This window comes from Canis lupus, chromosome 16 (assembly GCF_048164855.1).
Source record: "Canis lupus baileyi chromosome 16, mCanLup2.hap1, whole genome shotgun sequence".
NCBI classification, from domain to species: Eukaryota; Metazoa; Chordata; class Mammalia; order Carnivora; family Canidae; genus Canis; species Canis lupus.
The window spans coordinates 1032377-1050750 of record NC_132853.1 but is presented as its reverse complement, the minus strand read 5'-3'; the positions used below and the strand labels follow the sequence as shown (position 1 = coordinate 1050750).

The 18374-nt window shown below is 38.9% G+C and overlaps 1 protein-coding gene and 2 pseudogenes across 1 annotated transcript; 1 reads left to right on the top strand and 2 right to left on the bottom strand.

Annotated features, from left to right (window-relative positions):
• Nucleotides 1-4436: 4436 nt before the first annotated feature.
• On the bottom strand, nt 4437-6694 carry LOC140605631 (tudor domain-containing protein 3 pseudogene; annotated as a pseudogene).
• A 6690-nt stretch (nt 6695-13384) lies between these two features.
• LOC140607398 (peptidyl-prolyl cis-trans isomerase A pseudogene) lies at nt 13385-13950 on the top strand (annotated as a pseudogene).
• A 1709-nt stretch (nt 13951-15659) lies between these two features.
• On the bottom strand, nt 15660-16684 carry LOC140607397 (olfactory receptor 1L4-like). Its single transcript, XM_072782156.1, is given in 1 exon segment — nt 15660-16684. A coding segment is annotated over 1 exon segment (933 nt). The 5' UTR covers nt 16593-16684.
• Nucleotides 16685-18374: the final 1690 nt, after the last annotated feature.

Below are 18374 nucleotides of genomic sequence, written 5' to 3'. Positions count from 1 at the left end.
ATAATAAATTTATTTTTTATTGGTGTTCAGTTTACCAACATACAGAATAACACCCAGTGCTCATCCCGTCAAGTGCCCCCCTCAGTGCCCATCACCCAGTCACCCCCAGACCCCGCCCTCCTCCCCTTCCACTACCCCTAGTTCGTTTCCCAGAGTTAGGAGTCTTTATGTTCTGTCTCCCTTCCTGATATTTCCCACACATTTCTTCCCCCTTCCCTTCTATTCCCTTTCACTATTATTTATATTCCCCAAATGAATGAGAACATACACTGTTTGTCCTTCTCCGATTGACTTACTTCACTCAGCATAATACCCTCCAGTTCCATCCACGTCAAAGCAAATGGTGGGTATTTGTCGTTTCTCATGGCTGAGGAATATTCCATTGTATACATAGACCACATCTTCTTTATCCATTCATCTTTCGATGGACACCGAGGCTCCTTCCACAGTTTGGCTATTGTGGACATTGCTGCTAGAAACATCGGGTTGCAGGTGTCCCGGCGTTTCATTGCATCTGAATCTTTGGGGTAAATCCCCAGCAGTGCAATTGCTGGGTCGTAGGGCAGGTCTATTTTTAACTCTTTGAGGAACCTCCACACAGTTTTCCAGAGTGGCTGCACCAGTTCACATTCCCACCAACAGTGTAAGAGGGTTCCCCTTTCTCCACATCCTCTCCAACATTTGTGGTTTCCTGTCTTGTTAATTTGCCCCATTCTCACTGGTGTGAGGTGGTATCTCATTGTGGTTTTGATTTGTATTTCCCTGATGGCAAGTGATGTGGAGCATTTTCTCATGTGCATGTTGGCCATGTCTATGTCTTCGTCTGTGAGATTTCTGTTCATGTCTTTTGCCCATTTCATGATTGGATTGTTTGTTTCTTTGCTGTTGAGTTTAGATCCTGGAAACTAGTCCTTTATCTGATACATCATTTGCAAATATCTTCTCCCATTCTGTAGGTTGTCTTTGAGTTTTGTTGACTGTATCCTTTGCTGTGCAAAAGCTTCTTATCTTGATGAAGTCCCAATAGTTCATTTTTGCTTTTGTTTCTTTTGCCTTCGTAGATGTATCTTGCAAGAAGTTACTGTGGCCGAGTTCAAAAAGGGTGTTGCCTGTGTTCTCCGGACAGAATAAACTCCTGATAAATTCCAGCTGTAATTATTTCCAGCAGTAATTAATTATTCCAGCTGTTCTTTAACACTATTTAATGGATTTCTGTATGTAAGCCTTAGGAAACTGGCACATAACCAATATTCAATAAGTGCCGAAAGAAATATACAGCAATCTAAATAATCTCAGAGCCAGAAGAAAACTCAGAGATCATCCCTTCCAAACCACCAGCCAGGAGAGGGAATTTCCAGTTGCCCTGATGGTGGTCATCCAGCTTGAATACACCTAGTACAGTGAACTCACTGCCTTCCAATTTTTACCTTAGAGTTATAATGAGCTATAGTTACATTTTTGGTATTAAAACCAAGTCAAGAATTCTAAACCTCACACTCCCAATATCCTTTCTTAACTGATTTCAGTTATAACAAGTGATCACAATTTTGCTTTTCTTTTACTTATGGAATTATTGATTTGTTAAGCATTCAGTAAGTACTCTCTGAGTGCCAGCAGTCATGGTAGGTCCTGGGGACACAGAGGTGGACAGATACCAAGTCACCCTATAGACGTTTGAAGAGAGTGACCATGTCTTCCTGATCTTCACTTTTCCATATCAACTATCTCTAGCCTCCTCTAGCCTGCCCCCCAGGACACAGCCTCAAGTTCTTCCCATCTCTAGTCACCCTCTTCCTCCAGCCCATGACTGATACTCCCATGTGACAGACATGTCACCAGCGAGTCAGAGTGTGAATGGGGACTCTGAAGTCTCAGGATCTTCCTCTTAACCCAGAAAAATTCTGCTTTCTTTTATTTTTTACATTCTTAAAATTTAAATTCAATTTGCCAACATACAGTATAACACCCAGTGTTCATCCCATCAAGTGCCATCCTCAGTGCCCATCACCCAGTTACTCCATCTCCCCACCTACCTCCCCTTCCACAACCCTTTGTTCATTTCCCAGAGTTAGGAGTCTCTCATGGTTTGTCTCCCTCTCTAATTTTTCCCCCCACTCAGTTCCCCTCCTTTCCTCTATAGTCCCTTTCACTATTTCTTTTATTCCCATATGAGTGAAACCATATTGTCCTTCTGCGATTGACTTACTTCACTCAGCATAATACCCTCCAGTTTTACTGTGGTTTTCTAACAGTTTTGTATTTGACATTCAATAAACTGTTCACATTGAGATTATATAGGTAGGCATGTTTTGACCATTAGTATGTATATGGCTTTGAAACCCTCATCAAGGTCAAGATAATGAACATATTTCAAGTAAGTTTCTCATATCTCCCTATAAACAAAAAATTAATAATAGAATTACCATATGATACAGTAATGTACTGCTGGGTATATACCCAAAGAAAACAAAACACCAATTTGAAAAGATATGTGCACCTATGTTTATTGCAACATTATTTACAGCAGTCAGGATATGGAAACAACCCAAGTATTCATCTATAGATGAATAAAGAAAAAATGGTATATATACACCATGGAATAATATTCAGCCATAAAGATTCTGCTTTCATGTGCTTTGCAGATTTAAAAAAGATAATTTTGAAGATAAAAATATTAAAACTGAAATTCTAAGCTACATGATCAATTTTCCCAGGGCCAAATAAAGCACAAAGAAGGAAGTTGGTCATTTATGTATTTATTATATTGAAGTATAGTTGACACACAATGTTACAATAGTTTCAAGCACAGAACATAGTGATTCACAAACTCTATACACTGGTGGGTGCTATGCTCACAGTATAGGTGCCATATGTCACCAGTTACATTGTCACTACAATACCATTGACTATGATCCCTATGCTGTACCTTTCATTCTCCTGACTTATTCATTCCATAATGGAAACCTGTATCTCCCACTCCCTTTCACCCATTTTGCTCTTCTCCCTACTGCTCTCCCCCTTGGTAATCATTTGTTCTCTTTATTTCTCTTTATTTCTCTGCTTGTTTGTTTGTTTTGCTTTGGATTCCACATGTAAGTGAAATCACATGGTATATGTCTTTCTCTTTCTTTTCTTTTTTATTTTTTTTGTCTTTTTTTTTTGTCTTTCTCTTTCTGATGTATTTCACTTACTATAATACCCTATAGGTCCATCCATGTCCCAAATGGCAAGAGCTCATTCATTTTTATGGTTAAGTAATATTTCATTGTGTATAGATACCACATGGAAATTGGCCATTTAATACTGCACTGTGAGTTCACAGCAGAGATGGTGTGAATGCCCAGTTCTTCAGAATTTTCCTCCCTTACGCTTCTCTTCTTTCAGCCATTCCTGCATCCTGTGTCCCATGCTGCTCTGAAGTTGGAGTAAGGCCACTGATGTGGGTTGTCTTTAGAGCAGGACTGGCTCTGGGGACACTGTGAAGCCAGGCTGGGATAACAGAGGCTGGAGTTTTACCCCTCAGCATCCATGCAGCCACACCATTTCTTTGAAAGCATGGATCTCTTTGCTTGGAATCTCACACATTCATAGCAAATCCTCCTCCTCCTCCTTTCTTCTTCTTCTTCTTCTTCTTCTTCTTCTTCTTCTTCTTCTTCTTCTTCTTCTTCTTCTTCTTCTAATGGAGAAGGAAAACAGAGGCACGTGGAGGAGTCTGAGACAAAAAGAAATCATGGAGGCAGTGGTAAGAGTCACATGACCTGGCTTGCAGTCTTACCTATGACATTAACATGTTGCATGTAATTGGGCAACTCATTTTCCTTCTCTGTAAAAATGAATGTATGTGTAAGTTGCTGACACTCTAGGTTAGAAACATCTAGGCTGGGTATGGTTGGGGATACCAGTTACTTACTCAGGTAAGGGATGATGACTTCAAGCGGCCTTTGGAGGATCCAAGTACCTTTTCCTCAGTCTTGATGTCCTTGGAATATAGAAAGAATGTTCATATCAGGCCATGAAAAGGAAAAAAAAAAAACCCACCTTCTGGTGAGAGGTGTCAAGACCTGCAATGTTGGGTATGTGGGGCATGTGCAGTTGTTGTTTCAGTCTAGAGATAAGATTATCAGCAACTGAGGTGGCCACTTTTCTGTTTCCTTTAGAGAGGTGACCCCTCATTGTAGTCCCAGGCACTGGAATCATGAGTCTTTCTTTCTTTCTTTCTTTCTTTCTTTCTTTCTTTCTTTCTTTCTTTCTTTCTTTCTTTCTTTCTCTTTCTTTCTTTCTTTCTTTCTTTTTCTTTCTTTCTTTCTTTCTTTCTTTCTTTCCTTCTTTCTTTTTTTCTTTCCTTTTTTTTATATAACAGCACATTGGTTTTATTGATGGCAGAAGAAAAAATTCTCTTTCACTGGTAAAAGGTACTTGCTTTACTTAACTTAGTATTTTTTTCCCCATTCTTTGCGTTAGCTGGATTTTTCTCCCCTCTAAAATCTGCTTTTTGATTCTCCAATAGTAATATTCATCACGGCTGCACCTTATTCCGGAGGGAAAGTGGGAAGTCTATAAACAGGTTTTGACCAGTCAATGGCTCCTTTCTTCACAAAGACTCTTCTCATATTTGTTCCGGGCCCGGGGAGGTTGGTAAAACTGCTGGGTGGGCCGAGTGGATCTTCTTGGCTGGCCATCACCTCCTCTACGGAACTCAAGCGTTTGGTCATAGGTGCCTTCTTCTTCCCATGCCTCTGTCTGAATGGGCCTGATGTTGCTTAGTAGCACCTCTTCATAGTTTCCATAGTCAATGAATTTAACAACTGCTGTCATACCTGAAGAATGGAGAGCTTCAACTTCTGCTCGGTAAAACTTGTTGTCTTCCCAATAAAGTGCAAAACATTCATCTCCAGGTTTCCACAATTTTGCATACTCCATAGGAATAGATGATTCTAGTACTTTTTCTGGTTTAATGGGCCCAGATCTTCTTTTGGGCCCACTGTTGTAAAATACTTTATCATCGTAAGGTGTAGCTGTGATGGGTCCTGCCGGCTTAATCGGTCCCACTCGCCTGCCCCTCAGTGGCATGTCTGTCTCTCCATTTGGAACACCAAGGAAACTATTAGTTCGGACAGGATTCTGGAAATCGGTATTTACATTAAAATGTTTTTCAATTTTTACACCACTGAAAGTTTCGTTACTTGTTTGTGGTTTCCTGTCATAAAAATGATCAGGATTTGCTGTTTGGTTTTCTCTTTTCCCACGTTTCTGGTTATTATAATCAGTGGATTCTTGAGCAAGTGGATTTTCCTTTGCCTCTGCATAGGATGGACCTTTGCCTGATCTGCTTTGCGTAGAGTTATCCCTTTTTTTTAAAAGCACCGTCGTGCTGAGAACTGAAAGGGTATGAAGGCTCTTTAGTTCTGTCGTATCTAGAGTAGGGTCTATCACACTTGATTCTCTCTTCAGCCCATGCTTCAGACCCTGAAGAAGTACTGGGTCTTTTGGAACCTCTGTTTCTAGGTAATCCACTGCCTTCTAAAACTGACTTTGAATTTTGGGTGTCTCTGAAAACGAGGAGGTTTCTCATTTCTTGGCTGTCTGGTATCATTTCGAGGAAGATGTCTTGGTTGATTGTTATCTTTTACTCCATTTTGCTCAGTATTTGACAATCTGTGTTGTCCCTGATGAAGCTGCTGTGGCTGTGATTTAGGTTCTGCCACACTCAATGTCCCCATTTTAGACTCCAAGAAATCAAATAATGTGCTTGGTGCTGATGGCCTTGCATTTCCCAGTTCCTCCTCTTCTTCATTTTTTTTAAATTTATTTTTTATTGGTGTTCAATTTACTAACATACAGAATAAACCCCAGTGCCCGTCACCCATTCACTCCCACCCCCCGCCCTTCTCCCCTTCTACCACCCCTAGTTCGTTTCCCAGAGTTAGCAGTCTTTACGTTCTGTCTCCCTTTCTGATATTTCCCACACATTTCTTCTCCCTTCCCTTCTATTTCCTTTCACTATTATTTACATTCCCCAAATGAATGAGAACATATAATGTTTGTCCTTTTCCGACTGACTTACTTCACTCAGCATAATACCCTCCAGTTCCATCCACGTTGAAGCAAATGGTGGGTATTTGTCATTTCTAATAGCTGAGTAATATTCCATTGTATACATAAACCACATCTTCTTTATCCATTCATCTTTCGTTGGACACCGAGGCTCCTTCCACAGTTTGGCTATCGTGGCCATTGCTGCTATAAACATTGGGGTGCAGGTGTCCCGGCGTTTCATTGCATTTGTATCTTTGGGGTAAATCCCCACCTCCTCTTCTTCAGATCTTGTTCTCCCCCTGCCTTTTCCTTTACCTCTCAGAGGTGGTCCTGTAACAGGTTTGTGTTTATCGCTGTTAAGAAGTACATTCAGTGCTGCTTCTAAGTTGTTGCCATTATCCATTAGAGCTTGCCTGGATGCTTCTTTACTGAAGCCCATTTCTGTTATGTGTTTCAGAGTCTTCTCATCAACTAGTTCTCTATAGACACCTTCGTGTTTGCCCTCAGATTTGGCTGACTTTTCTTTTTGTAAAATTTCTCTATTTCGGTTACCAGCAGCACTCATGTTGAGATTACTTCTAGCACCACCACCACCTCCTCCAAATGGAGCCTTTCTTTCATCCCCAACTATCCACCACCTTTCTGCTTCAGGTTCCATCAGATATTAAGGGATAGGATGTGTGCTTTGAACTATCTGTCCTGTACCTGACCTCACCACAAGGAGGTAGACAGCCTCCCCAGACACCAACCCTAGGGAACTCATTAAACACCATGTCTGGGAGAGAAGTAGAGATCTCTCAGTAGAGACCAAGGAAACTCAGGCTGCCATAGCAGTGTTTTTCTTAGATCTGCAAATAATTAGTCACTTGGAAACCACTGTTCTCCTTTCTGTCTCTATGAATTCCACTATTCTAAGTACCCCATATAATTGGACTCATACAGGTTTGTCCTTTCATATCTGGCTCCTATCTTTGAGCCTCATCCATGCTGGAGCATCTTGGATTCATCCATTTTTAAGGTTAAAGTGCAGTTCTGCAGTCCAGGTGTTAACTCATTCTTAATGTTTTAGCCAAATCCTTAATTCAATGAGTTGCTGTACCAGAAAATGGCAGTGCCATTATTCATTTTACTAACTTTTCATCCTGTTGGCATTCAGCAGTATCAACTGAAACAGGCTTTATTTGTCTCTCAGCTACTATGTATTTGTCTCTCAGCTACTATGTATACCTCTCCAGCCATTGCAATATGATTAGTTACCCTGTAAGGTGCTTTTGTGTCTTTTCAATTTCTAGTTTGAAACACTGGCAAAAGCAATTTTTGACTTTTTTTATGTCATAAAATATACACAGCACCATTTTTGGCTCATGGGGTGCTCCTAATGCCCATGTTTAAACTATTCACTTTCTTTTTCTATGAACTCAGAACAGTTGAGACTCAAAATGATGTTACAACGTAACTGGCACTAATATACTGCTTGAAAACACTGTTTCATATGCCACAGGAGGCTGTTATTAACATTTATAAAGCCAAGGAAAAGATGGCTTCATCATTTTTTCATTTATTTATAGGTTTGCCCAATTTCTTTGGAATAAAGTTTTCTCATGATTCAGAGAACTAGGTAATATGCCAGTTTCGTTTGTTTTAGTGACATTAAGTGTAGATAGTGCAGCCAGAGGGGTGAGAAAGTGAAGCTTTGTATCTCTTTCTTTTAAACCAATGATCCATTGTTCAGCATAAGAAAATGTGAGCAAAATTAACTTTATCTCAGCACATATTGACTAATCTACATTCTCAGCTCTACTCTAGCCTCAATGGAAAAGAAAATCAAATGAGAAGTGTATTCCCTGAGAAATATTCATACTGTTTTCTATGGTGGCTGCACCACTTTACATTCCTTTAAAAAAAATAAAGATTATATATATATATATTTATATATATATAATCTTACCTATATTTTATATATTTTAAATATATTTTATTTAAAATATATAAAATATTTTAAAATATTTTTAAAATATCTATTTTAAAATATAAATATTATATATAATATTTATATTATATATATTATTATTTATATATTTTAATATATTATATGATATATAATTAATTATATATTATATTATTATTATTTATATATGTATATATATATATATCTTTACTTTTTAGAGCATGAGTGGAGGGAGGAGCAGAGGGGGAGCAGACTCCCTGCTGAGCTCCATGTAGGGCTTGATTTCTTGGCCCCAAGTCACAACCTGGGCTGGAATCAAGAGTCAGTTGCCAGGGGGATCCCTGGGTGGCTCAGCAGTTTAGAGCCTGCCTTTGGTCCAGGGCACAATCCTGGAGTCCCGGGATTGAGTCCCACATCAGGCTCCCTGCATGGAGTCTGCTTCTCCCTCTGCCTGTGTCTCTGCCTCTCTCTGTCTCTCTATCATAAATCAATCAATCAATCAATCAATCAATCAATCTTAAAAAAAAAAAAAAAGAAAAGAGTCAGTTGCCTAACCAACTGAGTCATTCTGGTCCCCCAAGCATTTGACATTCTTATCGATAGTGCACAGGGTCCACCTTCTCCACATCCTCACCATTGCTTGTTATTTTCTTTTCTTTTCTTTTTTTTTGGCCTTCCTAACAGGTGTGAGGTATTGTTTAATTGTGGCTTTCATTGACCTGTCCCTGTCCCGTTTACCTATCCCTGATGCTGTTTTTTTTTTAATGTAATTTTTAGAAAATTCCAGTACAACAACCATGCAGTGTTATATTAGTTTCAGGTGTACAATATAGTGATTCAACACCTCTATATATGACTCACAGCCCATCATAAGTGTGCTCTTAATCCCTTTTACCTACTTCACCCATCCCTCCACTCACCTCCCCTCTGGCAACCACCAGTTTGTTCTCTGTATTTAAGAGTCTGTTTTTTTTTTTTTTAAGATTTTATTTATTTATTTTAGAGAGACAGAAGAGAGTGTAAACAGGGGGAGAGAATTTTCAGCAGACTCTGTGCTGAACACAGAGTCGGATGTGAGGCTGGATCCCATGATCCTGAGATCATGACCTGAGACAAAACCAAGAGTTTGATGTCAAACTGAACGAGCTACTCAGGTGTCCCCTGCCTTTTAAAAAGATTTATTTTATTTATTTGAAAGACACAGAGAGGAAGAGTGTAGATGGGGGCAAGGGCAGAGTGGAAGTAGATTCCCTGCTGAACTCAGAGTGAGACATGGAGCTCCATCTTCCAATCGAGGGAAATCATGACTTGAGCAGAAACCAAGTAGTTGGTCACTTAACCAACTGAGCCACATAGGAACCCCAAGAATCTGTGGGGTTTTTTGTTTGTCTCTTTTTTCCTTGTTTGTTTTGTTTCTTAAATTCCACATATAAGGGAAATCATGTGGTAATTTGTCCTTCTCTGGCTGACTTATTTCACTTAGCATTATATCCTCTAGATCCATCCATGTTGTTGCAACTGGCAAGATTTCATTCGATTTTGTGGCTGAATCTATCTATCTATCTATCTATCTATCTATCTATCTATCTATCTATCATCTATCCACACATTCCACATCATCTTTGTATATTTATTTATTGTTAAACACTTGGGCTGTTTCCATAATTTGGCTATTGTAAACAATGCTGCAGTTAACATGGAGGTTCATATATCTTTTCAAATTAGTGTTTTTGCATCCTTTGGATAAATACCCAGTAGTGGAATTACTTGATCATATGGTGCTTTTATTTTAAAATTTTTGAGGAACTTCCATACTGTTTTCCACAGTGGTTGCACAAGTTTGCATTTTTTAAAAGATTTTATTTATTTATTCATGGAAGGCAGAGAGAGAGAGAGAGAGAGAGAGAAAAGCAGTCTCCATGCAGGGAGCCTGATGTGGGACTCGATCCTGGGACTCCAGGATCACTCCCCAGGCTGAAGGCAGGTGCTAAACTGCTGCACCATCCAGGGATCCCCACCAGTTTGCCTTTCTACCAACAGTGCAAGAGGGCTACTTTTTCTCTACATCTTTGCCAAAATTTGTTGTTTCTTGTGTTGTTGATTGTAGCCATTCTTACAGGTGTAAGGTGATATTTCATTGTGGTTTTGATTTGCATTTTCCCGATTATCAGTGATGTTGAGCATCTTTTCATGTGTTTGTTGGCCTATGGATATCTTCCTCAGAGAAATGTCTATTCATGTCTTCTGCCCACTTCCTGACTAGATTATTTGTTTTTTGGGTGTTGAGTTTTATAAGTTCTGAACAGATTTTAGATAATAACAGATATGTCATTTGCGAATATATTCTCCCATTTTGTAGATTGTCTTTTAGTTTTGTTGATTGTTTCCTTTGCTGTGCAGAAGCTTTTTATTTTGATGTAATCCCAATATTTTATTTTTGCTTTTATTTTGCTTGCTTCAGGAGACAAACCTAGAAAAATGTTGCTATAACTAATGTCAGGGAAATTACTACCTATGCTCTCTTCTAGGATTTTGATGGATTCCTGTCTACATTTAGGTCTGTAATCCATTTTGAGTTTGTTTTTGCATATGGTGAAAGAAAGTGATCCAGCTTCATTCCTTTGCATATTGCTGTCCAGTTTTCCCAACACCATTTGTTAAAGAGATTATCTTTTCTCCATTGTATATACTTGCCTCCTTTGTTGTAGATAAATTGACCATATAATCATGGGTTTCTTCTGGGCTCTCTATTCTGTTCCATTGATATGTGTCTGCTTTTGTGTCAGTACCATACTGGGTTTTCTTTTGTACCATACTGTTTTTATTACTATGGCTTTGTAGAACATCTTGAAAGCTGCGATTGTGATACCTTCAGTTCTGTTTTTCTTTTTCAAAGTTGCTTTGGCTATTTGGGGACTTTTGCGGTTCCATTCAAATTTTAGTAATGTTTGTTCTAGTTCTGTGAAAAATGCTTTTGGTATTTTGACAAGGACTGCATTGAATCTATAGAACACTTTGGGTAGTATGGGCATTTTAACATTTTTTATTCTGACCCATAAACGTAGGAGGTGTTTCCTTTTGTGTCATCTTCAATTTCTTCCATAATGGCTAACAATCTTGAGCATCTTTTCACATATTTGTTGGCCATTTGTATGTCTTCTTTGGAGAAATGCTATTCAAATTCATAGCCCATTTTAAAGTCTGATAACTTGTTTTTTTTTTTACTACCGAATTATAGAAAAATACAATTTCCCTACAATATATCTTAAAATGGGTTAATCTCTTAATCTAATAGATTATCAGATATGTTTTGAAAATCTTTTCTTCTATTCCACAGGTTGCCTTTTTCTGCTCTGATTGTTTTGTTTGCTTTGTAGAATTTTTTTAGTGTGATATATTTCAACTTGTCCAGCTTTGCTTTTGTTGCCTGTGCTTTTGGTATCATATCCAAGAAATCACTGCCAACATCAATGTCAAGGAGCTTTTCCTGTAGTTTTATTCTAAGAGTTTTATGTTTTCAGGACCTACATTTAAGTCTTTAATCAATTTCAAGTTGGTTTGAGTGAGTAGTATAAGAAAAGGGTCCAATTTCATTCTTTTGCATGTGGATACCTAGTTTTTGTAACAACACTTGTTGAAGAGACTGTCCTTTCCTCATTGTATATTTTTGATGCCTTTGTTTAAAATTGGTTGATTGTATAGATTTGAGTCTATATCTGGCTTTCTGTTCTGTTCCATTAGTCTTTACGCCAGGACCATACTATTTTGATATTGTTGCTTTGTAATATATTTTGAAATGAAATGTAAGCATTCTACTTTGTTTTATATTCTCAAGACTGTTTTGCTATTTGGGATTCTTTGTACTTTCATATGAATTTTAGATTTCCTTTATTTATTGCTGTATATGTCACTGAAACTTTAGGACTTTAATAGGGATTGGATTGAATCTGTAGATCACTTTGGTTAGAATGGTATTTTAACAATACTTAGTCTTCCAATCCATAAACAGGTGATTTTTCCATTTATTTGGGACCTTCTTTAGTTTGTTTCATTAAATGTTTTTGTTTCCAATATTTAAGTCTTTCATCTTGTTGGTTGAGTTTATTCATAAGTAACTTATTCTTTCTGATGTTACTAGTGAGGTACTTTACCTATTTCCTTTTAAACTGTTCATCCTAAGTATACAGAACCACAACTGAGTCCTTAATCCCCATCAGTCTCCTTTCTATTCCTCCATTGCAGCTTCATTAACAATGTCACTAATGACCTTCATGTCATTAAAGTCAATGGACAATCTTCCAGGCTTATTTTGCTTAAACTCTCTTCATATTTTATGTTAGCAATTACAGCCTCTTGAAGCTTCTTCTATTCTTGAATTATATGACTACTCTTTTTTTGTCTTCTTTGCTAATACCTTCTCTATCAGACTTTTCAATGTCAGAAATACTCAGCAGTCTTCCCTAGGTCCTCCTTGGCATTCATATTTCATGCCCCTCCTAGTTTATATCACTCTGATTAACAGGCAAAATTTGCTCAAAGAACTAAATTTTTGTTAGTTTCACACTGAGCAAAATCTCCAGCATTTACATATATGTAATGAGGTTGCAGTAGAAGGACCCAGTACATTTCCTTGCATAGTTTCTTCATTAAAGAACATGCTTCTACTATTATTCCACTATTGTATTCACTAGCCTTGTAGACATCTATCTATATGGTGAGAGGAGGAGCTGTCAAGAGGTTTCCTGGGCCACTCCCAAGGGCCATGGAGAAGCATATTTAGGCAGGATGTGCAGAAGGGCTGCTTAGACCTTGCTCTGAGTATACATACTTTCAGAAGAGATTTATTTCATTCTTACCAATATTTATTGGCAAATTTCCAAGTTCACCCTAGGATCTTTTGTTTGGAGAGCAAAACTTTGATTAAAGTCCTTTGATATTATCTGCCCATCAGCTCACTTCTTCTGAAGGGTGGTAGGATATCTTATGGAAAGTGCCTCCTGAAAAATGAGTGGGAAATATCAGAAAGGGAGACAGAACATGAGAGACTCCTAACTCTGGGAAACAAACAAGTGGTGGTAGAAAGGGCGGTGGGCGGGGGGTGGGGGTGACTGGGTGATGGGCACTGAGGGGGGCACTTGATGGGATGAGCAGTGGGTGTTATTCTATATGTTGGCAAATTGAACTCCAATAAAAAAAAAAGTGCCTCCTCTTTTGATAGACAATACTCTAGCTGTGACTTGAAAAAGTTAGGAGTCAACTGGGGGACAGATTTTTTTCTTTAATATTTATTTATTTGAGAGAGAGCACAAGCAGGGGGTGGGGTGAAGGAGAAGTAGGCCCCTTGCTGAGCAGAGAGCCCCACATGTGGCTTGATCCCAAGATTCTGGGATCAAGGCTCTGAGTACTGGAGAGAAGGGATTCGGTTACAAAGGTTCCTGCTTTCACAGGATTATCCCGGGATTTATGTGCCAGGGTGGGGACTTCACACATCACAATGGCACTGGCAGCAAGTCCATCTACGGGGAGAAATTTGATGACAAGAACTTCATCCTGAAGCACACAGGGCCTGGCATCTTGTCCATGGCCAACGCTGGACCCAACACAAACTGTTCCCAGTTTTTCATCTGCACCGCCAAGACTGAGTGTTGGACGGCAAGCATGTGGTCTTTGGCAAGGTCAAGGAGGGCATGAACATCGTGGAAGCCATGGAGCACTTCGGGTCCAGGAATGGCAAGACCAGCAAGAAGATCACCATCGCCGACTGTGGACAGATCTGATGAATCTAACTCCTGTTTTATCTGAACTTCCAGACCATTCCTTTAGCTCAGGAGAGCGCCCCTCCACCCTCACCTGCTTGGAATAGCCCAGTCTCCGCACTCTCACTGCAGTTCTGGGGGCTCCGTGGTTCCTTTCCCCAGGTCTAGCTGGATTGCAGAGTTCAGTTTATGATGATGAAATAAAATCTAAACCACACACACACACAAAAAACAAACAAACAGAATCTTGGGATCATGACCTGAGCTGAAGGCAGATGCTTAACCGACTGAGCCATCCACGTGCCCCTTGGGGACAGATCTGTAACACTTTCAGCACAACATATATATCTCATGTCTCTTGTTATCTAGTATTCCCTTTAGTGTGAACTTTAGGGAATTTAGGAGATTACTTGTTGACAAGGGGTTGTGGTCACAAGTGGTGAGTGACATCTAGACCAAAGAATTTAGATGCCAGTGCAAAATCTTCAAGTTTTGCTCAGCTTCTGAGAGAGTGATGATTAATATTTACAATTGTATCTGCTCTATCAGCTTTGGTCCTAAGTGTTTAAAATAAGCAGCACTCTCATGCTTTTCAGTGGTGAACATGCAATGTCAATATGAAATCTTTGGTATCAAGGTTCAAGGATTTTGACATCGTTTCCTCATACAACCTAGCTTATCCTGACACATTGCTTTTTTCCAGGATATAAAGGGAATTTCAGTGAGGATCATGGCCATGTGGCTAAGGGGAGAAGCAAGGGGGAAGAGAAAAGGAGTCAAGTGTTGAGATTTCTCTGTGAGGACTCTTTGTAAATCTGCTTTGAAGATTCTTCTGTCTTTTCAGTCTTATTCTCTCTGTTCTCAAACTGAACAAGCCTCACAGGGCTTTCCACTATCCCTCAACACATTGTAGTCTTTATGCCTCTTCCTATTTATGTGGTTCAGATTATTTGCAATGTTCTGCCCATTACCTGCTGTATTGAAATTTCGTCTGTCCAAATCAATCCATCCTTAAGGATAATCTTAGATCATTATTCCAAGAGGTCTTTCCCAATTCCCTACAAGTTCCTGTATCTTCTTATTCTCAAAACCAAGAAGACTTTCTTGAGTACTAGGGAAAGTCAAACTCATAAAAGAGGTATTTGGAGATAGCTTTATTCAACTTCAAGATAGCTTCATTTATATGGGTGGTAAATGGTTTTTCTGAAACGTGGATTCCAGGCAGCACTTGGCCTGTGTTTGCACATGTAATTGGTCAAGGTCATTGATAGAAACCCGAACCCTTTCCCCCAATCTCCCCTAAGTCAGCTACTCGGGAACATTAGTAATTCTTTTTCCTGGGTACAGCTGGTCTATTGGAATTCTTCTAGATCTCACCACTTCAAATCACCCCTGTCACCAAACTAAAGCCAAATAGGGTACATAGAACATGTTGGAACATAGCAAATGAAGTTGAAATATATTTAAATGTATTTAAATCCTCAATACCCCGTTTCCTTCATGTTTAGCAACTCATGTTTTATGCTATATAAAACAGAAGTTAGGAGAGAAAGTTGCTAATACTTTTGTCTTTGAGCTTATTGCTTATTTTAGTATTTGATGTACCCCAAAAGTCATTTGTTTTCACAGCATCCCCAGCCTCTTTAAGCTTCATCATAGAAATATAACTTATTTATAAAATTATTTTTATATTTGGTTGAAAGTACTTTGTATAAAATAGCTATATAAAAACATTTTACACTGTAGAAAAAGAGAAACTAACTGTTCTAGCTTCTAGGTCAATGCTCTTATTGCTTTTAAATACTATCTTCTATGGCCTCTTTGGGTGCCCTGTTACAAATAGGTAAGAGGGAAAGATAATGTATGTGATCATTTTTTAGGTCACCTCCCAATTAAGGTGTTCCACCTATTTGCTCTTTCTATGAGTGAATTCTGTCCCTTAATTTAATCAAACCCCTCTTCATATCTTTGTTCCTCAGGCTATAGATGAAGGGGTTCAGCATGGGTGTCACTACTGTGTACATAATTGTGGCTACCCGGTCCTTCACCACTGAGTACATGGACAGGGGCCTAAAGTAGACATAGATGACACTCCCATAGAACAAAGCCACTACAGTGAGGTGGGAGCCACAGGTAGAGAAGGCCTTCCACTTCCCAGCTGCAGAGGGAATTCTGAGCACAGTGATGATGATTCGCAGGTAGGAAAAGAGGATGCACAGGAAGGGGGTTGTGATGACGGCCAGGGTCTCAGTCATGACCACAATCTGGTTGGAGGATGTGTCAGAGCAGGATAGCTTTAGTACAGGTTGGGTATCACAAAAAAAGTGCTTAATGACATGAGAGGCACAGAAGGACAGGCGGGACATGAGTAGCACTCGGAGCAGGGAGTGCAGGTGGGAGATGGTGCAAGAGCCCAGCAGCATGAGGAGACAACGCCGTGGGTTCACGACCCTTTCATAGTGGAAGGGGTTGCAGATGGCCACCAGCCTATCTATGGCCATAGAGGCCAGAAGGTAACTGTCAGTGTTTGCAAAGGCCATGAAGAATTACATCTGGATGAGGCAACCCACAAAGGAGATAACCTTGGTCTCTGATAGTAGGTTTGCCAGCATGTTGGGCACAATCACTGTTGTGAAGCAGATATCTGTGAAGGACAAGTTGCTGAGGAAAAAGTACATAGGAGTATGGAGTCGGGAGTCAGACTGGATAACCAAGATGATGAGTACATTGCCCACGACAGTGACCAGGTACATGATGAGGAAGATGGCAAAGAGTGGTTTCTGTAGCTGAGGACTGGAAGAGATGCCCAGGAGGACAAAGCCTGATTCGCTGCTATAGTTCTTTGTTTCCATGTCTGTGCCTCTGTGGACGGGGTGTGGAGAAGCAGTTGGAGAGATGTGAAGGGCAACTTCATCAAGTCAGATTCTTCTTCAAACTCTAGCCTATGAAAAGAATCCCTCTGCTTTGCTAGAATTTTAAAGAACATTTACTTTAAGAAACAACTATTTGTTGGATAACTGAATTTAAATTAAAAAAAAAAAGAGGGCACCTGGGTGGCTCAGTGGTTGAGCATCTGCCTTTGGCTCTGGTCATGACCCCGCGGTCCTGTGATCGGGTCCCACATCAGGCTTCCAGCAGGGAGCCTGCTTCTCCCTCTGCCTGTGTCTCTGTCTCTCTCTGTGTTTCTCATGAATAAATAAATAAAATCTTAAAAATAATAATAAAAAAGAAACTACTAAAAAAAGAAACTACTGAAAGGAGAGCAAAATCCAACATAGAATAAATGAAGAAAATTCCAAGCTGCTTTCTCAATAAGAAAGTAAAGGTCTATCCTAAGTGTTTGAGGAACTTCTAGGTAGTCTAATGTGTATGAGTTCTTCTCAATTCTCTTTTAAATATTCTTAGGTTGTTTCCTCACCAACTTTGTATCCTCTTTTTTTCCCCTTCATGTCTCAGGAGGAAAGGCTATTGGGTCTCATCTTGAGTCTGGATGCTTTCATACAAGGGGTCTCCATGAATGATATCCTATTCTAAGGATTTTGTCCTACTCTTAGGGGCAGAGGTGGCAGCTGTGGTAATAGGGATAGGATAAAAGTGAGCATCATATGTCATTAGTGCTCTTTGGTATCCACAGAAGTCAAATGAGACTTGCTTAAATCTTCAGAGCAAAACCTGCTTCATGTCTATTTAATCATTTTTGTTTGGCTAAGATGATCTGGATGTTTAATGTTTTTGGTTCAGGGATGCCAGTCAAAATAGAAATACTACCATGAATGGCCTACATTACTGTGGTTAATTTTAAATATATATATTAGTTTTTCTGATTAAAAAACTACAAAGTCCTCATTCTCAACATTCAAATATTGGAAGAGAAAGCCTTCAATGTAAGTCCCTTACCAATATGATGTATAAGAAACACACACAAAAAGATACGGTCATTTTGTGAGGTGATGGAGGTGTTAAGTAACCGTAGTATGGCAATCATTTTACAGTATGTAAGTGTATCAAGTCATCATTTTGTACACCTTAAAGTTACACAATGTTACATATCCATTATATCTTGATAAAGCTTGAAGAAGTCAATTTTCTCAATTAATACCATTCAGTGTGCCAAGGGCATTTTTAATGGGAGTTGAGATCATTCTAGAATTCATCTGGAGGCATACATTGCTACAGGGAAACAAGATAATTTTGAAAAGCTTAGAATAATGACTGAGAAGTTTTCTAACCAAAACTCAAAGCACACAATAATGAAAAACAATAAGATAATGGTACACACAGAAAAAAACAAGTAAAGGGTCAATGTAAAGAATCCCATATACGTGTATTTACAAATGTATATAGATCTTGAACTATGAGGAACTTCGTATATGCTATTTGTTTCATAACAATGAAAAATGGATGAACTATTATTTTTTTTATAAATTAATTTTTTATTGGTGTTCAATTTACCAACATACAGAACAATACCCAGTGCTCTGGATGAACTATTAAATAAGATATTTAATTTTTAACTTAACTTAACTTTAGAAAAGTTAAGGCTAGATTTCAATCTAACACACATAGAAATAAATCCCACATAAATGAACAAACTAAAAAGTAAAAATATCCAAACCATAAGTTATTATCCAAAA